General features: G+C 43.9%; 1 protein-coding gene across 1 annotated transcript in view; it reads left to right on the plus strand.

Moving 5' to 3' along the window:
* Positions 1 to 27,418, plus strand: part of LOC116501455 (transcription factor RFX3-like) — a 148,855-nt gene that overhangs the window by 77,415 nt on the left and 44,022 nt on the right. Inside the window, exons 6-8 of the mRNA XM_032207029.1 lie at positions 7,731 to 7,912; positions 8,681 to 8,800; positions 25,160 to 25,281. Coding sequence (XP_032062920.1) covers positions 7,731 to 7,912; positions 8,681 to 8,800; positions 25,160 to 25,281 — 424 coding nt within the window. The remainder of the gene's footprint in view (positions 1 to 7,730; positions 7,913 to 8,680; positions 8,801 to 25,159; positions 25,282 to 27,418) is intronic.

Here is a 27,418-nt window from a genome sequence, read left to right on the forward strand (position 1 = left end):
CTTCCTAATAATGAGATTTGCATGTGTTTCTAATGGTAGGTTTATCCTGATGCTTCTTCCTTAACTGTTTTGAGGTATTTTCAAAACTACTGAAAGACAAAGAGGGATCTATTGTTGATTCTGTGAAAAAAAAGACCTCTGTATGGTTTTAGTCTTTTCTTCAACTTGCTCTTCATTTTGTTTTACATGGCTATAATTTGATATTTATTTTAAAAGTGTTTTTTATGTATTAGAGTAGATTTTTTTCATAATTAATTAGTATTGCCTTTCACGCTACACATGGTATGTTAACCTGTGACAAAATCTTTAGTGCTAGAAAATATTGGTTCAAAGCTTTAGCTTTTTGTACTGTACCTCTCTTAGACTCTCTGGAGTTTTGTTGCCTAAGTTAATGCCTGTTTATTTTAATGCTTTTTTTTTTTTTTTTTGATTCTGCCTCTATTTTATTTCCTTTACTTATTTCTTTCTGCATGAGATTAGATTACAAATTAGTTAAAACAATGCTTTATAATTGCTGAAGTTGAAGTCAATTTACTCATCCTGTGTAAAATATTTCATACCATTCCAATATTATTATAAAGCAACAAGTAAGAAATCAAAGTCTGGATGTGCCAATGTTAGAATTCAACAAGGGCAAATTGGTCAGGCACAATCTGGTGGCCTTCTATGATAAAGTCTCAAAGATATCATTCTTATATCAAGATGAAACCTCTCTTGATGCAGTGTGTACCCATTGCTCCTTGTCCTCTCCATATGGCTCTTTGTAAAGAGAGAGCCTCCATCTTCTTTGTATCTGCCCTTTAAATACTGGAAACCTGTGATTAGTTCCCCCTGAGCCTTTTCTTCTCCAGGGTTAAAAGACCCAACTCCTTCAGTCTTTCCTCATAGGGCAGGTTCTCCAACCCTTTGGTCACCTTCATGGCCCTTCTTTGGACCTTCTCTAGTCTGTCGACATCTTTTTTGAATTATGGAGACCAGAAGTGGACACAGTACTTTGAGCGAGGCCTGACAAGTGCTGAGTAGAAAGGCATGATCACATCTCCATCTATGCTAGTAATGTCCCTGCGGATGCAGCCCAGGATTTACTTTTGTTGTTGCAGTGGTGAACTGCTGCTTCACGTTTGGCTTGTTGTCCATCAGAACCCTCGGGTCCCTTTCAGCAAGGCTACTCTCCAGCCACACAGATCCTATCCTGTACTGGGCTCTTTGGTTATGTCATCCCATTTGGTTATGTTTTTGCTTGTCCATTCTTCCAGCCTGTCCAGGTCTCTCTAGAAGATGGCTCTCCCTTCTGACATGTCTACCTCACCACCCAGTTTAGTGTCATCAGCAAACTTGGTGAAGGCGCTTTCAACATCATAATCCAGATCACTTATAAGATATTAAACAGTGTGGGGCCCTATATCAATCTTTGGGGGACCCCACTTGTGACAGGCTGCCAGCCTGATTAAAACACAATGATCACTACCCTCTGAGTGTGGCCTGTTAGCCGATTTCCTTCCCATCTTCCCAATTTGTCTAAGAGGAGGCTATGGGAAAACAGTATCAAACACTTTGCCGAAGTCCAGGTAAACAAAATCCATTGCTCTCCTCATATCAACAGAAAGTGTTACTTTGTTGTAGAAGGGTATCAGTTTAGTCAGGCATTATTTGCCTTTGTTAAATCCATGTTGTTTTTTCCCCAGTCACCTGCTTCATTTCGTTTATAACAGTTTCTAGAAGGATTCATTCCATTATTTTACCAGGGACTGAAGTAAGACTAATGTGTGTCTAGTTTCCTTGGGTCTCTTTTTGGGCCCTTCTTGTCAAGGGGTGTGACACTTGCTCTCTTCCAGTCATCAGGGATATACCCTCATCTCTCTAGACAGTGGCCTTGCAACAGTCAGCTACTTCTCTTAACATCCTGGAGTGAATTCTCTCTGGACCCCTAAATTTCTGTGGGTTGAGCCCTTGCAAGAGGCTACAGATCAGCCTTTCATCTACTACTGGTGGGCCAAAACATGTGGTGGTATAGCGACTTGATCCTGTGATCCGGGGTTCAGCTACACCAGTAAAGACAGAGGTAGAGAATGTATTGAGAACCTCTGCCTTGTCAGCATTATTAGTAACTAATTTCCCTGCCCTGTTTAGCAATGGACCTATGTCTTCCCTGTACTTCTGCTTAATGCTCATGTATCTGAAGAACCTTTTCTTGCTGTTCTTGACATCTTTAGCCAAGTTCAGTTCTAGCTGAGCCTTAACCTTCCTGACTGCCTCCTCTCTGCATGCCCTAGCAAGGTTCTTGTAATCCTCAATGGGTATTTGACAGGATTTCCATAGCCAGTATGCTTCTTTTTTACTTTTAAGCACATTCAAAAACTCATTGTTAAGCCAGGGTGGTCTCTTGTGGTCTCTGCCTTCCTCCTTTCCCATTGTAGGGAATGGACTGTTCTTGTGCTTACTAGAGGTTGTTCTTGAATAACTCCCAGCACTTGCAAGCTCCTTTGCTCTCCATAGACGCTTCCCATGGAATCCCTCACAGATGGACTCTGAGCATATTGAATCTGGCTCTTCCAAAATCCAGGGTCCTTGTCCTATTACTGGTCTTCAGTGTGCTCAGCTAGATCTTAAACTTCACAATATTATGATCTCTGTATCTGAGACTACCATTGGCAGTTATGTTTGCAAGTAAGTCTTCTTAGTTTACGATCAGTAATCTAGCGATGTGCTGTTACCTGTCAGCATGGCTGTAGCAGGAAGCAGCCTTCAGTGCACTCCAGGAACCTGATGGACAATGTGGGCACCACTGTGTTGTTTTCCCAACAAATGTCTGGGTAATTGAATCTTGCTTCTCCTGCATCTTTGCATAGAGCTCTTGTGTAGAAACCTAACCATGAGAGTGCTGGTGATCTTTTCTGTAAGAAAGTAAATATAAAGATGGGCTTTCAAAGGTCTACAGTAAAAAAATGTTGCATGTTTTATTTATTGTGCTTGGTAAATTGCCCACAACTGACTAAAACAGAACTGTACATCCAATATATTCATTGTAATCTAAATCTTAGTAGTTCTGAATTAAAGGAGAGTCAGTAGAAACATATTTCATTGTGGGGAACAGGGACTCCTGCGAGTCTTCCTTGACTCTCCAGACAGTGAACCAACTCATGGATGGGAATCAGGGAGTCTCGATTGGTGCAATATTGCCGCCGGTGCACACTTGTGGTAGCAATTGGTACCTGCTGTTCTTCAACCTTCAGCAATCCTACAACAGAAGGGTCTTCTGAAAGGCCAGGCAGGGTAGACAGCTGCCTAATCTTCTCTGTGCTCAAAGCAGCTATGCCAAAAGCCCACCGGTATCCTTTTGGATCCTTGAAGTACCCTCTCTTGAGATAGTCTATGCCAAGGATGCATGGAGCCTCTGGGCCAGTTCACAATGGGATGCTTTTGCCACTCATTCCCAGTTAGACTCACTTCAGCTTCCAGTACAGAGAGTTGTTGGGATCCCCCTGTCACTCCAGAGATACAGGTGAGTTCTGTCCCTTGGTAGCCTGATGGCATTAAGGTACTTTGTGCTCCAGTGTCCACTAGAGCTTTGTATTCTTGTGGTTCTGATGTGCCAGGCCATCGGATCCACACAGTCCAATAAATCCGGTCATCCCTCTCCTCTACCTGGCCAGAGGCAGGGCCCCTCTAGTCCTGATTGGAGTGTCTGCCACTTAATTCTTGCAGATGCAAAGCAGAGGTCCCTTCATCAGGGTCAAGAATAACATCAGCTCTTCTACTGCCTCTGGGGAACTGTCCAACAGAAGACAGAGCAGCATTTTTCCTAGGAGACCCCCTTTTTGCTGCTGTGTTTCCTTGCAGTTCATGTACTCCAGCTGCTAGGATTGAGGTAGGTTCACCATCCCACTTCCTCATATCTTTCCTGTGGTCACGCAGATAAGACCACAAGGTGCCACATGGTGTGTGTCCCTGGTACTCTTCCTTGAGCAGGAAAATACCGATTCTTAATGACTGAAATGTTACTCCATCTGGGCGAGGAGGGAGATGATTGTTCTACGAGGTGGTGGAGCCTTTGGGACAGTTTCTCCATAGACAAGATGCAGCCCCGTAGTGGAACAGAGAGATTGTCTTCATATTTTTGAAGCTGTCAGGACAGAGCTGGTCCCACCCAATCATCCCAATTAATTGCTGCCAGCGTACTAGCATGTGATGATGGTGCACCCTGCACAAACCTATGCCACATGGATGTTTTCCACTGGACTTCATCGGGATCTGTAGGTGTCTGGGCATTGTCCAAATCACTATAAACCATCTCCAGCACAGCTAATTCCCACAGGTGCTGGAGACCTTTCTCCATGGCGGTCCAATTGCCTATTTGATATAGAATATCTTCCTTGTGGGGATACCTTTCTTTCACACCTGCCAGGAGTCGCCTCCAGAGGCTGAGAACCTGTGCCTCTCTCCCAATTACTCTGTCAATGACCCTTTCTCTAGAGAGGGATCCCAGCTGCTTGGCTTCCTTGCCTTCTAGTTCCTGGCTACTGGCCCCAGTGTCCCAGCTTCGAAGCAGCCAGGTGAGGATGTGCTCACCTGGGTGTCAACTGAAATCCTTTCGTATTTCTCGCAACTCACTCAGGGATAGGGATTGGGTGGTTTCTGATTCATTTATGATTTCCATCTCTTCTTCCTGCTGTTTTTGTGATGGCTCTGCTTTAGAGGTGCCTGCCTTTTCCCCTTCTCCCTCCTTCTTAGGAGGAGCTTCTTCCCTTACTAAACGAGCTGACCTCCGCTTCCATTGTTTTGTCTTGACTATGGGGGCAACTTACACCATAGATGGTTGGTCCTCTGGGTTAGCCACAGTGTGTGTTATCTGGTCATCAGATTCAGAGACCTTCTCCTCCCATGGAGGGTGCTGGGTAGTGTTAATTACTGCCTGATAGGCGTAAGCCAGGACCCAGCACAATGCTGCAAGCTGTCGCATTATCAGGATCAGGGCATATGACTTGCAAGCATTCCGTCAGGTTTTTAGTATTTTTCACTTGCTCAGGGGTGAAGTTCAAAACTGTTGGAGGAGACACCTGTGACAGGTACCTGCCAACATCATCCCACACACCTTGCCACAAGACTGTTTCGAGATAGATTCGCAGGTAAGCTTTCTAAACAATTGATTAATCTTAGAGAGAAGAGGAAACCCGTTATTCAGAATTAGAAATAGCAATACATGGGTTACACATGGATGTTCAAAATACTCCCAAACTGTTGTAATTAGCCCACTGTGAAAGAAGGAGGAGGTGCCATTCCTGATATTATTAATAAACTGGTATCCAGATGAGGAAAGGAAGGCAGTGTAGTTCTGAATATTCTCTAAAAGATAGTTTCCATGAGACCGAAATGATAACAGTGCACAGCCTGAATGCCAGATTAAACTCAAGGCCAGTGGTTGGCAGCACAGCGAATTCAAAAAAACGAACACAGATTGTAGCACATTCTCGGATCTGATATAGAGGAGAAAGGAGACCATGACACAGATTGCATGACATATGATCAAACAAGCCATTTTTAACAGGACACTGAACATGGTGACTAGCAAGTAAGTGTGTTAGTTATAAGCGTTTTAATCAATTCTATTGTTATCTCAACCCTTCATGCTCCTCGTTGGGCGCCAAAAAGAACTGTGGTGGTTTTACCGTGCTAGGCAGCTAAACACCACAACCACTCTCTCACCTCCCCTCCTTAGATGAGGAGGGGAAGAAGTAAAGCAAAGAACAGCTCACAGGTTGAGATAAGGATAATTTAATTAAAGGGAAATAATAATAATAATAATAATAATAATAATAGAAAGATTATTATGAACTAAACAATTTAACTAAAGGGAAAAAAAAGGGAAAGGGGAAAAGGGAGGAAAACAAACAAACAAAAAAAATAAAGTCTATGTGGAAGTGCAGAGGAAAGAAATTACTCTCTACTTCCCACAAATGAGCGATGCTTGACCACGTCCTTGAAGCAGGGCCTCAACGCACGTAGCCGGTGTTCGGGAGGAGGACCGACGTTTTCACAATGAGAGCCCACCCCTCCCCTCTTCTTCCTGTTTCCACCTTTTATTGCTGAGTGTGACATCATATGGTATGGAATATCCCTTTGATTGGTTTAGGTCAGCTGCCCTGGTGATGTTTCTCTCCTCACTTTTTGCCCACCCCCTAGGAGGGTTAGAGAGAGTCCCGATGCTGTGCCAGCACTGCTCAGCAGCAGATACAACACTGGTGTGATACCACTGCTGTTCCAGCTACAAGTGCAGAGCACAGCACTGTATGGGCTGCTGCTGGGAAAGTTAACATTCCAGCCAGACCCAGTACATTCATGAGTAATGGACATTAAAATATTGATATTTGTGTTCTTTAAATTACAAATTATACCAAAGATCAGTGGAACAGAATTTTTTCAGTGCTCTATTAGTAAATAACCCTGCAGAGTAACATACTGAATGTCTCATTAACCTTCTATATCTTTTACTGTAGTTCATACACTTATATTTTTGTCATATTAATTGCTTTGGTGGACTGAATTGAAATGAATAAAATTTTGTTCCAAATGCCAAAAACAAATCCATGGCTTGGATGCTCAAACTAAGCCCAGAATTTTAGTAAGATTTCTGAACCTGTAAAATTTGGATGATCATGCTGATTTGTTTTCTTCTAGGAAGAAAATTAACTCTGTTCTAACTGAAACCAGGACACATAATTAAGAAAATACGCAAAGTAAATGCAAGGAGAAAACAAAATTTAGGAGTTATTCAAGCTGAAATTGAAGGGAAATTCCAAGGATATGAAACCATGGGGGAGGGGGTTGTACACTATGTAAAATTTTAGCATCGCAAAAAACTGAAACCACAGAATTTACATATGAACACTCTAAAAATATTTCCATTTTATTCTGTCATCCTCCTCTACCTTTCAATGTCATTAAAGTGACTGTTTTATTTGGGTTTTGTGTGTATGTTAGTTACTATTTGTTCTATATTTTTGAATGTATACTATGTATAAGTTACAATGATGTATTAGATACTGTTTTACTATTAGATACTAATTACATGGAGGAAAAAAGAACACAACTCATTCTGTTCCTCTTCAAAGTCAAAGCCAAACAGCTTACAACAGAAGGGAACCGGGCCCATAATATTTTACAGATGTACCAGTTGCTTTTAGCGTTATCTAGATTGCTTTTACCTTATATTTAATAGTACTTCATTTAAATGAATAGGGTTTATTTTCTTCCAAATACAAAGAATAAACTATTTTTTTGTCTTTTGTTAATTTCAGGTGAAGAGAAGCAGTATAAAATTCCAAAATTACAAAAGTATTGTTACTCTGTTTAATCCAAGTAGTTTGTTTTCTGCAATTTATACAAATTACATTGATTATTTTATTTCCTTGGAGCGAGAACAATTTGTCATCAAAGCATAAATAACTTTATAAAATGTTAATGTATGGTACTAAATCTGAAATATTTTTAGAAGTGAAGCTATCTGAGGTCACAAGTGGAGTGAGTTTTATTTCCTTGTAATTCTAAAAGATACTAAGGCATCGTTGCATATCTAGTATTTAAAGAGATTATAATAGCTTGAAGAACAAAGTGACTTTAATATGCCTTTGGAGTGATCTTAAAAATATCTAAGGCTTGTTTTGTACAGTTAAGATTATTTTAGTAGAGTAACACTGAATTTACATATGTTCAATCTTTCATATTTGATATAGCTCCAATGGCTTTTAGACAACTATGAAACTGCAGAAGGAGTGAGCCTCCCCAGAAGTACCCTTTACAATCATTACTTACGTCATTGTCAGGAGCACAAGTTAGATCCAGTCAATGCTGCTTCCTTTGGGAAACTCATACGGTCAATCTTCATGGGATTACGGACCAGAAGACTGGGAACCAGGTTTGCATTAATGAAATCTTAAAGTAAAATAGAAAATATCAATAATAATTGTGAACGTGAAGCTTGTATGTTAAAAAAATAAACAAGCAAACAGAAAATATTTAAAACCTTATGTTAAAGGAGTTGCCAAATTCAGTGGACTTCAGGACCTAAGGGATTACTGCTTCCCAGTCTGGTATTGCCAAATCCTGTGTACTCTTAAGACGCAGGAGATATCTCCTATCTCAGTCCAATGGATGCAGATTCTGCTGTTCCCATTTGGATGTCCAGATAGTCATGAGACTGAATGTGTTCCAAAGATGCAAATGCAAACATGACACCATCACAGTCAACCACACAAGCTAACAGAGTAATGTCTCTACTAGTATCCACAGAGACACCAACAGCGCTCACATAAGTATGAATATAGATAGCCCAATTCTATTCACGCTTTCCAGATGATCAGGTTTGAAGTTGACTAGTGAAATATACATACACCCTCACTCACTCAGAAGCATACCCCATTTATGGAATTGTTTTATTCCCCGTGACTGCATAAGTTATTTATATGGTTTATTTTCTTTATTCTATTTAAATGAAATGCAATGGTCAAATGCTGGAAAATATAGTTAAAGTGAAATGATTTCCAGAAGCTGGTGTAGTTATACAAGTTTTATACTAGTGTGAGAGGAAAGTCAAACCTAACTTGTATGTACTGTTTTCCAGTCAAGGCAAATTGTAAAGTATGTTGTATATGCATAAAAATGCTATTTTTGTTCTTTCATAAAGGGGAAATTCCAAATATCATTATTATGGGATCCGTGTCAAACCAGATTCTCCCCTTAATCGGTTACAAGAGGATATGCAATATATGGCTATGAGACAACAACCCATGCAGCAGAAACATAGGTAAGGTGTTAAATAAATGAAAGTATTTTTTTCATATTTCTAGTTCTTCAAGACTTACCTGTCCTTATCTATGTGGCAAAGATGAACTGCTTAACTTCTGTGAAAAATAAAGGTTTGGCGGCAGTTCTGCAATTGATATTACTGGAGTCTGATACCAGCAGACATGACAGAGCACATGCAGTTCTTCTGAACATTTTGGAAACATCCAAGTATTTTGTTATTTATGTTAATGAAAATCAAGATTCTCATGTATTTACTAGACCTCAGAAGCTAGGGTTTGGAGAAGGGGGGAAAAAGAGCCACATCTAAACAATAAAAGCAAAAATAGCAAACCATGATTCCTTAAGCTGCACAACAACAACTGCATTTCTGAACTAAGACTTTGCTACAGTTATGAAACATGCTTAGTATATATTTGAATTTATTTACTTATTATTTGAATTAGAATTTATGGTGACAGAAGGAAAACTGCCACCAAAACTTCAGCCCTGGATATGGGGAAAGCAGACTTCAGGCTGCTCAGGGAACTAGCCAGCAAGGTCCCCTGGGAAGCTGCTTTTGAAGGCATTGGCATCAATCAGTGCTGGTCAATCTTTAAGCACTGCCTCCTAAAAGCACAAGATCAGGTGATTCCAAAATATCGGAAGGCAGGCAGGCGGGGAAGAAGGCTGGCCTGGCTAACCAGGGATATTCTACTGGAGCTTAGACGGAAAAAGAAAGTGTACGGCTGTTGGAAGGAGGGTCAGGCAACAAAGAAGGAATACAGGGATGCTGTTTGTGTTTGTAGGGAGAAAATTCCTGTGGCCAAAGCCCAACTAGAGTTGAAGTTGTCCATGTCATTGAGAGACAATAAAAAAAGGTTTTTTAGATATGTTAACAGAAAAAGGAGAACCAAGTAAACATCAGTCCGCTACTTGACGGGGAAGGTATCATCACAGACAATGACATCAGCAAAGCAGAGACGTTTAATGCCTTCTTCACCTGTCTTCGATGTTGATGATAAGCTTCAGGACCCTGGGTGCCCTGAGCAAGAGGACCATGACGGTGGGAATGACAAACTCCCAACTGACCCTGAATGTGTATGGGATTTGCCGCTCCACCTGGATCCATACAAGTCCATGGGTCCATCCCAGGGTGCTTAAAGAGCTGGCTGATGTCATCGCAGGACCTCTCTCAATTATTTTTCAACGATCTTGGGAATCTGGAGAGGTCCCAGTAGACTGGAAGCTGGCAAATGTTGTGCCAATTTTCAAGAAGGGCAAGAAAGAAGACCCTGGTAACTACAGGCCTGTCAGTCTCACGTCAGTGCCTGGTAAAATTATGGAGAAGATTATCCTGGGAGTTACTGAAGCACACCTGGGGGACAGCGCAGTCATAGGTCACAGCCAGAATGGGTTCACGAGGGGTAGGTCCTGTTTAACAAATTTGATTTCCTTTTATGATAAGATCACCTATCTAGTTGACCAAGGGAAACCAGCTGATCTTTTTGGACTTCAGCAAGGCTTTTGACATGGTTTCCCATAGAATCCTACTGGACAAAATGTCCAGCATACAGCTAGACAAAAACATCATACGATGGGTGAGCAATTAGCTGATGGGCAGGGCTCAAAGGGTTGTGGTTAATGGGGCCACATCAGGCTGGCGGATGGTCACTAGTGGGGACCCTCAAGGCTCCATTTTAGGGCCAGTCCTCTTCAATGTTTTTATAAATGATTTGGATGTAGGACTAGAAGGTGTTTTGAGCAAATTTGCCGATGACACCAAATCTTGAGGAGTTGTGGACTCTGTTGAGGGTGGAAAGGCCTTGCAGAGAGATCTGGACAGATTGGAGAGCTGGGCGATCACCAACCTCATGAAGTTTAACAAAGGCAAGTGCCGAGTCCTGTACCTGGGATAGGGCAACCCTGGCTATACGTACAGATTGGACGACGAGACACTGGAGAGCAGCCCCACAGAGAGGGATCTGGGGGTTGTGGTTGACAGCAAGTTGAAAATGAGCCAGTAGTGTGCCCTAGCAGCCAGGAAGGACAACCATATCCTGGGATGCATCAAGCGTGGCATCGCTAGTCGGTCAAGGGAAGTGATTGTCCCCCTCTACTCTGCACTGGTGTGGCCTCACCTTGAATACTGTGTGGAGTTATGGGCACCACAGTACAAAAAGGACGTTAAACTGCTGGAGAGTGTCCAGAGGAGGGCGACAAAGATGGTGAAGGGACTACAGGGGAAGACATATGAGGAACGGCTGAGGTCACTTGGCCTGTTCAGCCTGGAGAAGAGGAGGCTGAGGGGGGACCTCATCGCAGTCTACAACTTCCTCGCGAGGGGGAGTGGAGACGCAGGTGACCTGTTCTCCTTAATCACCAGTGATAGGACCTGTGGGAATGGTGTTGAGCTGAGGCAGGGGAAGTTTAGGCTGGACATCAGGAAGAGGTTCTTCACCGAGAGGGTGGTTGTACACTGGAACAGGCTCCCCAGGGAAGTAGTCATTGCACCAAGCCTGTCAGATTTTAAGAAGTGTTTGGACTGTGCACTTAGTCACATGGTCTAAACTTTTGGGCAGACCTGTGTGGTGCCAAGCATTGGACTTGATGATCCTTATGGGTCCCTTCTAACTCGGGATATTCTGTGATTCTATGATTCTATATATTTGAGAAGTTTGATGTATATCTGTAACTTATATAAAATTTATCTTTCATTATTCAGAACTCTAGCATGTTTTAATGTGAGTTAAAGGACTTAGTCCTAACAAAGCAAATTATAGTATTAATCTTCATTTTCTGTTTTTACTAATGTTTCTAATCTTATTTAAGAACTAAAAAAAGTCATTTTAACATCTGTGCAATAATTCTCTTATAAGAAGACATTCAGAGTGAAGAGAATCTAAGAATCACAAATGTTCCCTTTTCCCTTCTGGAAAATTCTTGGAAAAATGTATTTATCTTCTGTCCTTTTGAATCAGCTGTCAGTTATGTCAGCTTTTTCTGTTCAGTTGTATCAATTTCAACCCCCTTCCATCAATTCCATCTCATTGGATAGGCACCTCTAGTTCTTTACTTCTTGACAAATGGTGTAGACTGAATTTATGCTACAGCTCACTTTTCTTCATTCTTTCTTGATTTGAAGGTCATGCAACTTTCCTACATATGTCACATTCATGTTATTGGGTATGTGGGGCAAGGATTTGCTAGTGGTTAATGGGCTTCTCTGTGCCACACTCAGCTAGTTTCATCTGGCTCACTGACAGACCCATTGCAGGCCAAAGCTGAGCCAGTCAGCAAATTTGGTGGTACTTCTGTGTAAACATTTTTAAGACAGGGCAAAAATATAACACACAGGCTGGGAGGGGGTGGTGGTGGTGAGAAAGCAGTACAAACACCAAGGTCAGAGAAAAAGGAGAAGGAGGTACTCCATAGCACCAGAGCAGGTATTCACAGAGCAGCCTGTGGAAGAGACCACACTGGAGCAGTTTGTTCTTCCATGAAGGAACTGCAGCCCATGGAGAATCCAATCTGGAGCACAGGAAAAGTGTGAGAAGGAAGGAGCAGAAGAGAGATACTGTTATGTACTGATCATGACAGCTCCCTGCCTGCCTCCTTACACTGCTCATTGCCTTATTGAAGGGACTATGTGTAACCTGCAGTAATAACAATGGGGAAAAGAGGAGTCTGGAATGAAGGTATGAAGATCAGCCTGGGAAAATGGGGAAGAAGTGGGGACTGGACCCAGTGTTGACCCCTAGGGTATACTGCTAGTGACTGGCCTCCAACTAGACTTTGTGCCCCTCTGGGCCCAGTCGTTCAACCAGCTTTTAATTCCCCTCTCTGTCTGCCCATCCAGCCCGTACATCAGCAGCTTCTCTGTGAGGATCTCATGGGAGACAGTGTCAAAGCTCTTCCTAAAGACATAGAATCAAAGAATCATAGAATGGCTTGGGTTGGAAGGTACCTCAAAGATCATCTAGTTCCAACCCCCGTGCCATAGGCAGGGATGCCACCCACTAGATCAGGTTGCCCAGGGACTCATCTAATGTGGTCTTGAACACCTCCAGGGATGGGGCATCCACAGCCTCTCTGGGCAACCTGTTCCAGTGCCTCACCACCCTCTGAGTGAAGAATTTCCTCCTAACCTTTCATCTAAATCTCTCTTCTTTTAGTTTAAAACCATTCCCCTTAGTCCTTTCAATATCTGATTGAGCAAAGAGTTTCTCTCCATCTTTTTTATAAGACCCCTTTAAGTACTGAAAGGAATGCAATGAGGTCACCCCAGAGCCTTGTCTTCTGTAGGCTGAACAGCCCCAGTTCTCTCAGCCTATCTTCGTGGGAGAGGTGCTCCAGCTTCTTGATCATCTTTGTGGCCCTCCTCTGGACCTGCTCTAACAGCTCCACATCCTTCTTGTGCTGGGGACTCCAGACCTGGATGCAGTACTCCAAGAGGGGCCTCACAAGGGCAGAGAAGAGGGGGACAATCCCCTCCCTCGACCTGCTGGCCACTCCCCTGTTGATGCAGCCCAAGATGCAGTTGGCCTTCTCTGCCGACTCATGTCGAGCTTTTCATCCACCAGAACCCCTCAAGTCCTTCTCTGCAGGGCTGCTCTCAATGAGTTCTTCACCCAGTCTGTACTCATGTCCGGGACTGCCCTGGCCCAGATGTAGCACCTTGCACTTAGACTTATTGACCACCTCATTAGGTTCCTGTGGGCCAACTTCTCAAGCCTGTCCAGGTACCTTTGGATGTCATCCCTTCCTTCTGTTGTATTGACTGCACCACTCAGCTTGGTGTCATCTACAAATTTGCTGAGGGTGCACTCGATCCCACTGTCTATGTCATTAATGAAGATATTAAACAGTACCAGGGGTCCCAGGAAAGACCTCTGAGGGACACCACTCGTCACTGGCCTCCACTTGGACATAGAGCCGTTGATCCCCACTCTCTGGTTGTGACCTTCAAGCGAATTCCTTATCCATTGAATGATCCACCTTTCTCTCTCCAATTTGGAGACCAGGATGTCATGTGGGACCCTGTCAAAGGCCTTACAAAAGTCCAGGTAGATGACATCAGTTGGTCTTCCTTTGTCAACTGATGTAGTCACTCCATCATAGAAAGCCACCAGATTGGTCAGGCACGATTTACCCTTGATGAAGCCATGCTGTCTGTCTTGGATCAGCTCTTTGTCTTGCATGTGCCTTGGCATTGCTTCGAGGAGGATCTTTTCCATGATCTTGCAAGGCACAGAGGTGAGGCTCACGGGTCTGTAGTTCCCCAGGTCTCCTTTCTACCCTATTTAAAAATGGGAGTTATGTTTCCCTTTTTCCAGTCACCAGGGACTTTGCCTGACTGCCAGCCATCAAATATGATGGAGAAAGGCTTGGCAACTACATCAGACAGTTCCCTCAGGACTCTGGGATGCATGTCATCAGGTCCCATAGACTTGTACTAGTTTAGTTTCATCAGATGGTCTCGAACCTGCTCTTTACTTACAGTGGGTGGGACATTGCTCCTCCAGCCTCCATCTACAGGTTCAGGGAAAAGAAAACCTTGGGAAGCCTGACTGGCAGTGAAGGCTGAGGCAAAGAAGTTGTTGAGTACCTCAGCCTTCTCCATGTCTGTCGTTATCAGTTCACCCTTCTCATCCATCAGAGGGGGGTACACTCTCCTTGGCCTTTCTTTTCTGAGCAATGTATCTATAGAATCCCTTTCTGTTAGAAACCCTTCCTAAATTCAGTTAAGACAATGTCCACTGCTTTCTCCCTGTCTACCAGGCCACTCATTTCATTATAGAAACTTATCAAGTTGGTTAAACATGACTTTCCCTTGGTGAATCCATGCTGACTACTGATGATTTTCTCATCCATGTGACTGGAAGTGGTTTCCAGGATTAGCTGCACCATCATTTTCCAAGGGATTGAGGTGAGGCTGACTGGCCTGTAGTTCCCTGAAATTTTTAGAGCTTAGTTTGGTTTCTTTTTCTAAAACACTTAGAGTTCGTTTATCAGCAAGCCAAAAGATTATAAGGCTTTATTTTTAATGAAAATAGAGTACCAATAAATTATATAAGTGCATGAATTGGATTTTTGAGATAATACAAAAAATCGAGACTCAGTAAATATTTGAATTGTTAGTGGATCACGTTGTTTCCCCTAGTAAAATGGGTCTCCCCAGGTATCCGGAATTCACTCAAAGAGTCGACTCTTAATTAAAACAGAAAGAATTTAATGGTAACCATATATCAACTCGAGCTGGGTGCCTCAGAGGAGGGAACCCACTCAAAATTTCCCGTTTTCTTATACGCATACAATCTTTATTTCATCTGCTATAGTCCAATCAGTTCTCAACACATATACATTATGTTTCTTCAGAATGGCAGTTCTTTATTGCAGGGTGGGATGGCTTCTGTTATCTCTCAGGACAGGATGTCTTCTGTTATTTCCCAAGCTAGGGTGGCTTCTGTTATGGGGTAGGCTCTGATCTGGTGCCATCCTTGGTCAACACATCCCCTCTTCCCCATCAGTGTCACCCAGCCCCCCCCACAATGCTGCTCACTGTTACTCAATCAGCTCTACGTACCAGGTTCAGGTGATGCAGAGCCTGAATTTACCAACCATCATGATGGATGGTAATAAAGGTTTTCTGTCCATTACTTCATATATGGTTTGTGCAAAGCATCATGTTGCAGTAGCTTCTTCACTAATGTGAGGTTCATTCCAATAGGAATAGGCAATAGACTCTGATATAATTTGTAATTTGATTTTAACAATTGATGAGATGTAACAGGAGCTGAGTAATTACAGTCACATCCCATAATCATAGTAAAAATTGCAAATACAGATATTTGGATGATTACTTGTATTTACAGCAATACTCCCTACGAATATAAATTCACAGAGGGTTCTCATACAAACACACCCCTTGCCAATATATATAAGCACAGTTCCAGGAGTCTCATTAAGGTGTATTTCAAAGTGACAAACATTTTGTTCTGTGTCTAGACAGATGTCCTGGGCTTTGATGGTGTTGTTCCCACAAATAAATTCTTGTTCCTGCACAACGCATGCATCTACATCAACAGTTTGTCATCTGTTCCCATTTCGTTAAGCTCATACTCTATGTTCTAATGGGTATAGTCCCATTATGATATAAGCCCAATGCAACAATTGGATATATAGTATATTCTGATGCATTGCATATTGTTAAGACAAAAGCCATAGCCTTATTGTTGATAGGGTCATAAGTGAAATTGACTAAATACCACCAGGACTGGAATTCTTTCTCAAATGTGGTTGTATTATCCCAAATTACTTTTTGAACTTCCATGGGTAAAGTGCCTCCCTCACCTTCCTTTATAATTACTGCTATGGCAGTCTGCATCCATAGCTGACCTTGGATACAACTTAGAGCTAGTGACACATTGGTCTGAGTTGTACCAAGCATATCCAAAATAAAATCATGGTCTCTTTCATTAATTCTTTCCCACTGAGGCAACAGATATTAACCACTGGTTGGTTCCTACTGCTAATAGGGAAGATCACAATGGATGCTCTAACTTGCTTAGATCACTTTTTGTTGTGCTCAGTTTATTTATGAGCATTTCTGTATCTACTGTATTCAAAACTCCCAATCCTGTTCCTATGATACCAGTCATATCTGTCCTTGTCTGCCAGGAGAGGCAAGGGTCTGTCCATGTAACCATGCCAGCCACCCAGCATAAGATGTACTTAGAAATGGTGAAAAATTGGCTTGATTATGGAAATATTAATTTGCATCATTGGTTCTACTCATTTAACTATCCAAGATGGATTAAATAACACTTTTTGTTGGCCTGTGTCTTTGATTACATATGGCCCAATTTCAGAAAATTGTGGGGTCAATTCGTCTTTTACTGATGAGGTTGGAGTTAAACAAATTGTGGTGGGTTGAGAGGTAGGTAGTGTCATTGATCTAATTTCCTCATGTCACATTAATCGCTGTCCTAAAGGTGGTAGTAGTGTAGCCACTGAAATGCACTATTCATCAACATTTGTCACTATTGGGACATTGGGAGTTGCCATCCCCTACCCGTGACATAGTAAAAGTCTTTTTCCTATTCATCTTGCAACAGAAGGTGAAACTTGCCTTTTTCTTTTCTGGATGCAGACAGCCACATTGTGGCCCTGTATAGTCTAATGTAGTGGGTTTACGTGGCAAGGTTTTGGTAGCAGGGGGGCCATAGGGGTAGTTTCTGTGAGAAGGATCTAGAAGCTGCCCTATGTTTGGTAAGGGCCCCACTGCTGACCAGAGCCAAGCCAATAAGCGATGTTGTTTTGTGCCTCTGTGAGAGCATATTTAAGACAGGGAAAAAAAAAAATGCTGCGCCACACAGCAGCTGGGAGAGTGAGAGGAGTGAGGAACAGCCTTGCAGGCGCCAAGGTCAGTGAAGAAGGAGGGGGAGAGGTGCTCCAGGCGCCGGAGCAGAAGTCCCCTGCAGCCTGTGGTGAGGACCATGGTGAAGCAGGATGTCCCCCTGCAGCCCATGGAGTACCACGGTGGAGCAGGGTTCCATGCTGCAGCCCGTGGAGGAGACCACAGTGGAGCAGGTGGCCCTGCACCGACGGAGGCTGCCGCCTGTGGAAGACCCCTGCCGGAGCAGATTCCGGGCTGGACTTGTAGCCCGTGGAGAGGAGATCACGCAGGAGCAGGTGACCTGGCAGGAGCTGCTGCCCATGGGGGACCCAGGTTGGAGCAGTTTTCTCCTGAGGGATGGACCCCGTGGTACGGACCCATATCTGGAGCAGTTCTGGAAGAGCTGCTGCCTGCGGGAAGCCCACGCCGGATCAGTTCATCAAGGACTGCATCCCGTGGGTGGGACCCCACAGCACAGGGGACGAGAGTGACCGAGAAGGAGTGGCAGAGAAGAAGTGCTGTAGACTGACCATAACCCCCATTCCCCCGTTCCCCTGTGCCGCTCAGGAGGAGGGTGGATAGGGGGAAGGTGCTTTTGGTTTCTTTCCTTTGTTTCTCACTTCTCTAGCTTGTTAGTAATAAGCAATAAATCTTACTGTCTCCCTATGCCAAGTCTGTTTTGCCCGTTACAATAATTACTGCGTGATCTCCTTGTCCTTATCTCAAGCTTTGAGCCCTTTTCATCATATTTTCTCCCCATTCCTCTTTGAGGAGGGGGAGTGAGAGAGTGGCTGTGGTGGAGCTCGGCTGCCCACTCAAGCGGAACCACAACATCTAAGTATACCATTCTCCCTACAGAGTTGTTGGATGCGTACAGACTACTATCTAGATCACCTGGAACTTTTGTCATTGTTATACTTAGCTATGCCGTAGTAGTCATCAAGGCTGATAGTGCAAAAAAATAGTGAAATGTCCCAGTTCATTTCTTCCCAGTGTAAGGATTCTTCAGATCACAGGCCAGGCTTTATTATCTCTCAGTTGATTGGCTACTCGTTACTCATTTGATGTGAGAATGGTGTATGCAATTCTTTTTACCTAAAATTTAACAACGAAATAAGAACACAATAATACTATATACAGTCCTTCCCATTTGGAGTCTTCCTTGGTTGTTCTTGAAAACACTTTAATCAGCACTTCATCCCCTCGTATATCATGCACCTGTAATTCGGGTGGTACCGGATGATACCATTGTGCATACTTATGACTGCTCTCAATTTGTTTTTGTAAGTACATTATGTACTGAGTTACTTGTTCATCTCCATCCAACAGGCTGGTCTTTGCTTGGATAAAGATTCCTGGTATAGCTAAATGTCTATCAAAGAGAATTTTGGCTGGTGTTAGCCCTAGGGGTTGCCTTGGTGCATTCTGGACATCCCATAGGGCCAAGTTCAGGGCATATGGATACTTTAATCTAGTATGGGTACATATTTTTGCTATTTTTTCTTTTAATGTCCGATTCATTCACTCCACCCATCATGAGGCTTGTTGGTGATAGGGAGTGTGTAGATCTCCCTATCACCCAGTGATATCAAATGAGTCTTCCTGTCTGTTTTGATTGCTTGTGGGACTCCATATCTTGGAATTATATCCTTCAACAGTGCATTTTGGCAATCGACCTTCTGACACTTAACTGCCATAATCAAGCTGGAGACTATTTCCGCTCCTGTGAGGATGTATTGATATCCCACAGGAATGGTACAATATAATCAATTTGCCAGGTAGACCACAAAGTTTTCCCTTCATTGGTATGTGGAGGTGGTGCTTTAGCAGGATCTTCTGCTTGTAATTTCAATCTGCACCGGGGACATTCTGTAAGAGTAGTTTGACAAGTTCTTCTGTTTATGGGCCAGCACTTACTCTATGCAGAGAAGTAAAGTGCTTCCTTACTGGTATGACCTAGGTTTTGATGTAATCATTCTCCCAACTGATGTCACTCAGGATTTAGAGTGATTTTTCTAATTTTCGTTAGCTCATCTACCCTTCCACTTCCTGGCTGGCTATCTTTTGCATGAACATTTACATCTACTGTCACCATCCACAGGTATGCAGCTACCTGCAAAATAGCTGTTATGTTTGCAATGTTTGGTACAGAAGCTGGGGGGGGGGGGGGCATATTAACATTCAGGCACCAATAATCAATTGTTAACTGCCACCTCCTGTCTAGTTTCTGAACTGTCCAGACAGATGAGTTATACAGAAAGTGGGTTCTAGAGAAAATTTGTCATTTTTCCAGATCAGCTATGACTTCAGAAATTCCTTTTCATGCCACAGAAGAAATCAGATATTGTGGTACATTAGTAATTTTTGAATCAGGGAGTGCAGGGGCTGTGCGAAGTACATACACTGTAGACTCCCTATTTCTACTGGGGCTGGGACTGAGGTTAGAGTCAAAAGACCACATACTGCCATTCATCAGTTTGTTCATTTAAAGCATCAAACCCTGAAATACTTTCAAGATGGCCTTTAACTGCAAAGAGAGTAGCCAACAGGCACTTCTCACACAGAAGCCATAAATTGACCTTGGCAGACTGGCAAAAAATGTTTGCTCCACTCTGTTCACACCGGTAATCATAATTGCTGTCTGGATTGCACACCCCGCTTCTTGGCATCTTGTGTTAGTATTGAAATTTGTGCTCCTGTATCAATTAAAAACTTCACAAATTGCCCTTTAGGACCAGCTGGAATCAAAATGTATGGGCCATCAACACTTACCCATTGATAAGCCTCCAACTTCCAGACAGGCAGGCCCAATTGCCATCCAGACTTGGCTAATTTTTTGGCTTCATGTCCTGCAATTCCTTCCTAGGGAGGAGGAAGAGGGTTATCTCCCTTTCTGGGAACTGGTGCCAGCAGAGCCGAAATGGAAGACGTTGTGTGGCAGGCAAACAATAACCTAGTTTCCATCACTGAAACATGGTGGGACCACTCCCATGACTGGAGTGCTGCAATAGATGTCTATAAGATCTTCAGTGAGATATTAGAGAGTGTTTTGATGTTGAGCTTGGGGCTGGGAATGATAAGGTCAAGTCCCTATGGATAAAGATCAGGGGGATGGCCAACAAGGCAGACATCCTGATGGGGGTCTGTTATGTTATAGATTGCCAAACCAGGATGAAGAGACGGATGAGGCATTCTACAAGCAGCTGGTGAAGTCACACAATCGCCAGCACTTGAACTCGTGGGGGACTTGAACTTCCTGGACATATGCTGGAAATACAACACAGCCCTGAGGAAGAAGTCTAGGAGGTTCCTGGAGTGGGTTGAAGATAGCTTCCTGACTCAGCTGGTTAGTGAGCCTACTGGGGAGGAAGTGCCCTGCTAGACCTGCTGTTCACGAACAGAGAAGGACTGGTGGGTGATGTGGTGGTCAGGAGCTGTCTTGGGCAGAGTGACTGCAAAATGGTGACGTTCTCTGTTCTTGGTGAAGTTAGGACGGGGGGTCAGTAAAGCTGCTACCTTGGACTTTCGGAGGGCAGACTTTGAATTGTTCAGGTCGCTGGTAAGAAGGGTCCCTTGGGAGTCAGTCCTGAAGGGCAGAGGCATTCAGGAAGGCTGGACGCTCCTCAAGAAGGAAGTCTTAAAGGCGTAGGAGCAGGCTGTCCCCGTATGCTGTAAGATGAGCCAGCGAGGAAGAAGACTGAAGTGGCTGAACAGGGAACATTTGCTGAGTGCCTGGGAGAAAAAGAGAGTTTATGTCCGGTGGAGGAAGGGACAGGCATCTCAGGGGGAGTACAAGGAACTTGCCAGCATATGCAGAGAGAAAATCAGAAAGGTTAAAACCCAGCACAAGCTCAACCTGGTAGCTATGGTAAAAGATAACAAAAAATGTTTTCACAAATACATTAATGGTAAGAGGAGAGCCAAGGAATATCTCCATCTTTTACTGGATGCAGGGGGGAACATGACTACTGAGGATAAGGAAAAGGTTGAGGTTCTTAATGCCTTCTTTACATCTGTTTTTAACAGTCAGACCACTTATCCTAAGGGTACTCAGCTTCCTGAACTGGAAGTCAGGGACGGGGAGCAGAAGAAACCCACCACAGTTCAGGTGGAAACAGTTAGACACCTGCTGCAACACCTGGACTGTCACGAGACCATGGGGCCAGATGGGATCCACCTGAGAGTGCTGAGGGAGCTGGCGGACATGCTTGCCGAGCTGCTTTCCATCATCTATCAGTGGTCATGGTCATTCAGAGAGGTCCCAGATGACTGTAGATTTGCTAATGTGATGCCTATCTCTAAGAAGGGTTGTAAGGAGGACCCGGGGAACTACAGGCCTGTCAGCCTGACATCAGTGCCAGGAAAGGTGATGGAACAGGTCATCTTGAATGCAATCACACAGCATGTGCTAAACAGCCGGGGGATCAGGCCCAGTCAGCATGGGTTCATGAAATGCAAGTCCTGCCTGACCAACCTCATCTTCTTCTATGACCAGGTAACTTGCTTGGTGGATGAGGGAAAGGCTGTTGACGTAGTCTACCTAGACTTCATCAAAGCCTTTCACATGGTCTCCCATAATACTCTCCTGGAGAAGCTGGAAGCCCATGGCTTGTACAGGTATACTCTTTGTTGGGTTAAAAACTGGCTGGATGCCTGGCCCAGAGAGTGGTGGTGAATGGAGTGAAATCCAGCTGGTGACTGGTCATGAGTGGTATTCCCCAGGGGTCGGTGTTGGGGCCCATCCTCTTTAATATCTTTATTGATGGTTTGGAAGAAGGAACTGAGTGTGCTCTCAGTAAGTTTTCAGATGATACCAAGTTGGGGGGGGAGGGGAAATTGGGCTATAACCCCGTTGCAGAAGGCCACCATATTTGTCAGGCACAATCTGCCCTTAGTGAAGCCATGCTGGCTGTCACCAATCCCCTCCTTATCTTCCATGTGTGCACCCTCATTGAGTGCACCCTCGGTAAGTTTGCGGACGACACCAAGTTGGGGGGGTGGGGGGGGAGTGTTGATCTGCTGGACGGTAGGAAGGCCCTGCAGAGGGACCTGGACAGGATGGGTCTATGAGCAGAGGCCAACTGGATGAAGTTCAACATGGCTACGTACTGGGTCCTGCACTTTGGTCAGAACAACCCCATGCAGCATTACAGGCTTGGAGCAGAGTGGCTGGAAAGCTGTGCAGAGGATAAAGATCTGGGGTGTTGGTCGAGGCTCACCTGAATATGAGCCGGCAGTGTGCCCAGGTGCCACGAAGGCCAGCGACATCCTGGCTTGTATCAGGAATAGGGTAGCCAGCAGGACTAGGGAGGTGATTGTCCCCCTGTACTCTGCTCTGGAGAGACCACACCTTTTGTACTGTGTTCTGTTTTGGGTCCCTCACTACAAGAAAGACATTGAGGCCCTGGAGAGTGTCCAGAGAAAGGCAACAAAGCTGGTGAAAGGTCTAGAGAACAAGTCTTATGAGGAGCGGCTGTGAGAAAAATCTCAAATAATTTTCTTCAGACAGGATCTTCTGTGAAGCTTTTTTATTCGTGATTGCAATGGCAGGCATCCTGTCAATTAGGAGCGCATTTTAGTAAACAAATCATAACCTTTTATTCCACATTACCAGACACCTGATCATCTCCCCTGTTTCCTCATTGGCTGAGTACTACGGGTTCACAACCTACTCGACACTCTTCTGTACCATATATACCACGTTTCTCACATGGCTGAGGGAGCTAGGGTTGTTTATACTGGAGAAGAGGAGGCTCAGGGGAGACCTTATTGCTCTATACAGCTACCTGAAAGGAAGTTGTGGGGAGCTGGGAGTCGGCCTCTTCTCACAGATAATCAGCAATAGAACAAGAAGGAATGGCCTCAAGTTACTGCAGGGGAGGTTCATATTGGAAGTGAGGAGAAATTTCTTCTCAGGAAGAGTAGTCAGGTACTGGAATGGGTTGCCCAGGGAGGTGGTGGAGTCACTGTCCCTGGGGGTGTTTAAGGAAAGGCTGGACTTGGTGCTTAGGCACATGGTTTAGTGGGTGATATTGGTGGTAGGGGGATGGTTGGACCACATGATCTTGGAGGTCTTTTCCAACCTTAATGATTCTATGGTTCTCTGAAATACGATACCTCCTTTTGCTGGTATCTCCTGTGTGGAATGCTTTGATCAGACTCAAGATAATGGCAGTAGGCTGACCTTGCATTGCAGTTCTGGGAATGCGTAGAGCTAATGCTTTTTTCCATAACTCAGTTCTCTGTTCTCAAGATTGCACTTGCAGGTTTCTAGAATTATTTTCCATTAGTTCAGTTTCTGTTCCCATTTTTACAGGTCTCCTCACCTTATGATCTCTTCTGCAGGTGTTCAGTTGTTTGTTTGTTGTTTTTTTTTTCAGCTGGTGCTTCCTCCCAGCACATTTTTCATGTTTAACAATGCAGTGCATTAATTCTGCCCATGTAGGGAGTTGCTTAAGGACATTCTGCGCATTGTCACCTTGTGTTGCATTATGTTCTGTGTCTCTTTTGATCTCATCTCATTTTGCAACTAAGTATGGTTTAAGAATTTCCAGGGCTTCTCTCATCAGTGACTTTACCATTGCAAAATCTCCTGTAGCAGATAGTGGGACATTATGGGTCTCTTGTTTGTGCATGGCCTGTATGCAAACAGCTTTTGTGACAGCTATAAAGACCTCACTTAGCGATTTAATAGGGACTATGGAGGGTTCACCCTGCTCCATGGTGTCTGTCTATCGCCCCAGCCCAATAAGCTACTTGGCTGGTGAGAGAATGGGGCTTATCTGCTGGGTCAGGTCCTGAATTTGAGAAAACTCATGGACCCCAACAGCTGTTTGCTTCATCCTCACTTAGCATTATCTGGTCTCCACCAGTGAAGCATACTCACAGCACTCATTCACTTTCATAGAATCATACAATGCTTTGGGTTGGAAGGGACCTTAAAGATCATCTAATTCCAAACCCCCTGTCATGAGCAGGGATGCCACCCACTAGATCAGGTTGCCCAGGGCCTCATCCAACCTGGTCTTGAACACCTCCAGGGATGCAGCATACACTACTTCTCTGGGCAATGAGAAGTATGGGGTGGGGGGTGGGGGTGGGGAGCACGCTATCATAATATCACATGTCCTATGTTATTGTATAGTTAAAATGTCAGGAATGCCCAGAATTTTGGATGCCTGATTATTATGGGATCTTTCTCATAAGCTAAAATCTAAGTAGTTACATGGAGCATTACTAGTATCTGTTTAATAAGATCAAAATGAGAACATGCTCAGAGCTGACTCAACTGCTTCTTGAGAGGAGAATTTCCAGAGTGGAATGTGTTGACCTTCCTAAAGTTAGTACAAAGCTTTATAATCTGCACAGTGCAATGGGACAGAATTAATTTTTAGATGTGTGCGGAATTGCAAGCTGGATCTTCAGCCTGTCAGTGTGATGCTCTTAGAATCTGACCATCCAAGCCAGCATTCCTACTAGCCTTTTTGTTCCTTTTATCCTTCATAAAAGCTTTTGTGAGTCAACATATGAAGAGTTTAAGTCTGAGTAGTCTTCTCAGACCTTCTGAGCTCATGAGAAGTTTGTTGCATTTAAAAATTATTTCATTTCCTTTGTCTCCAAAGAGTAGTATGGCCCTTTTTAAGGTGATGAAAACTTATTTTTGAGCTACTTGATTCCTGGGACTTTAAGTTCTTTGGAAAAGGAAAGATTTTGATTCTGTTTAGTATAAATGAGCTTTAGGTCGTAGTTTTTAAACTAAATTCCACTAGAAATAGGTAGTTGTGCTGTGCTATCAGCTATATGAATTTTGCATTGCCAATGTTCTGGCTTTCCTTACTACAATTATTCTGATGTTAATTTTTACTTGTATCTAAACTAGCAAAACTGCATTTTGAGACTGAGAAATAAGGCAGAACAGATTGTAATATTGCACTTATGAAAAAGTAAACATAAAGGATAATTTTGTATTTGATATTTTTGTAGGTACAAGCCTGTGCAAAAAGTGGATGGAGTTGCAGATGGTTTCACAGGAAGTGGTCAACAAACAGGCACATCTGCTGAACAAACTATAATTGCCCAAAGTCAACATCATCGACAGTTTTTAGGTATGAAAAGATGTGTTGTATTGTTGTATAAATAAAGTAAAATCCATTATCGCCACTGTGGCGGGTTAACCCTTGTCTGGCCACCAGGTGCCATCAAGCTGTTCTCTCACTCCCCCTACTCAGCAGGACAGTGGAAGAAAATGCAATGAAAAAGCGTGAGGGTCAAGATAGAGGACAGGGAGATTGCTTACCAATTGCCATCATGGGGAAAACAGACTCAACTTGGGGAAGATTAATTTATTGCCAATTAATTACAAAGTATGATTGTGAGAACTAAAACCAAAACTAAAATGACCTTCCCCCTACCCCCCATTCTTCCCAGGCTCAACTTCACTCCTGATTCTTCTGCCTTCCATCCCCTGGTGCTGGGGGGGGGGGGGGGGGGGGATGGGGAATGGAGGTTGTGTTCAGTCCATAGCATTTCATCTCTTCTGCTCCTTCCTCCTCACACTCTTCCCCTGCTCAAGCAAGAGGCCCCTCCCACAGGGTGCAGTCCTTCACAAACGGCTTCTACATGGTTCCTTCCCATGGGACGCAGTTATTCAGGAACAGACTGCTCCAGCATGGGTCCCCTATGGGTTGCAGTTCTTGCCAGAAAACCTACTCCTGCATGGGCTCTTATCCATAGGATGCAGTTCCTGCCAGGGGTCTGCTCCAGCGTGGGCTCTCCACAGGCTACAGCCTCCTTCAGGCCATATCCAACTACTCCAGTGTGGGGTCCTCCTCGGGCTGCAGGGTGGATATCTGCTCCAATGTGTTCCTTCATGGGCTGTAGGAAGACAGCCTGTTTCACCATGATCTTCTCCATGGGCTGCAGGGGAGCCTCTGCTTCAGCACCTGGAGCACCTCCTCCCTCTTCTTCTTCACTGACATTGGTGTCTACAGGGTTGTTTCTCTCACTCCACTCCTCTATTACACAGCTGCCGTGCAGTGTTGTTTCTTTTGTTTGTTTGTTTGTTTTTAAACCTTTCTTAACTATGCTTTCACAAAGGTGCCACCAGCTTTGCTGTATGGCTTGCAGTGGGTCCCTTTTGGAGGCAGCTGGAACAGGCTGTGTCCAACATGGGGGCAGCTCCTGGTCTCTTCTCACAGAGGCCACCCTGCAGCCCCCTGCTGGCAAAACCTTGCCACATAAACCCCATACAGCCATGAACATCGTCATACAAATACAATAATTATTTTTAGTTATGCTGCCCTGTTTAAAACACTCACTGATAACAGAACAAAAAAGTTACTGAAAGGAGCTTAATATCATATATTGTAAGACATGCAATATTTAATATGCATCATACAGATATAAAATGAAAACTGTGAAAAGACTATTAGCATTGCAATATATTTTAAATCTACCATGCAATTTCCATGAAGCATTTTATACAAAAAAAAATGCAGGTTGAAAATCCTACCCTAAAAGCTTAGTAATTTTCACTGGCTTCCCAATTCACGCAGAATCTCACAAAATCACAGAGAATGGTTTAGGTTGGAAGGGAGCTCTGGAGATCATCTGGTCCAACTCCACTGCTCAAGCAGGGACACATAGAGCAGGTTGCGCAGAATCCTTGGCTGCATAAAAAGAAGAGTGGCCAGCAGGCTGAGGGAGGGGATTCTCCCCCTCTACTCTGCCCTTGTGAGACCCCACCTGGAGTACTGTATCCAGCTCTGAGGCCCCCAGCACAAGAGAGACATGGACTTGTTGGAGTGGGTCTGGAGGAGGGTTACAAAAATGATCAGAGGGATGAAACACCTGTTCTGTGAAGACACGCTGAGAGACCTGGGGTTGTTTAGCCTAGAGAAGAGAAGACTCCAGGGATACCTTATCACAGCCTTTCAACATTTAAAGTGGGCCTATAAGAAAGATGGAGAGAGACTTGTGATAGGACAAGGCATAATGGTCTTGCTCTGGTTTCAGCTAGGATAGAGTTAATTTTCTTCATGGTGGCTGGTATGTGCCATGTTTTGGATTTAGGAGGTTCTTTTAGAGGGTTCTTTGAGGATCCAAAAGGTACAGGTGGGCTTTTGGTAAAGTTGCCTTGGAGACGGAAGAAAATAAAATGTGTCTAACTTGCCCTGTCTCTCAGAGGACCCTTCTGTTGTGGGCTTGCTCAGGGTTAAAGAAAAACAGGTGCCAATACATTAC

Source organism: Aythya fuligula, chromosome W, assembly GCF_009819795.1.
Source record: "Aythya fuligula isolate bAytFul2 chromosome W, bAytFul2.pri, whole genome shotgun sequence".
NCBI classification, from domain to species: Eukaryota; Metazoa; Chordata; class Aves; order Anseriformes; family Anatidae; genus Aythya; species Aythya fuligula.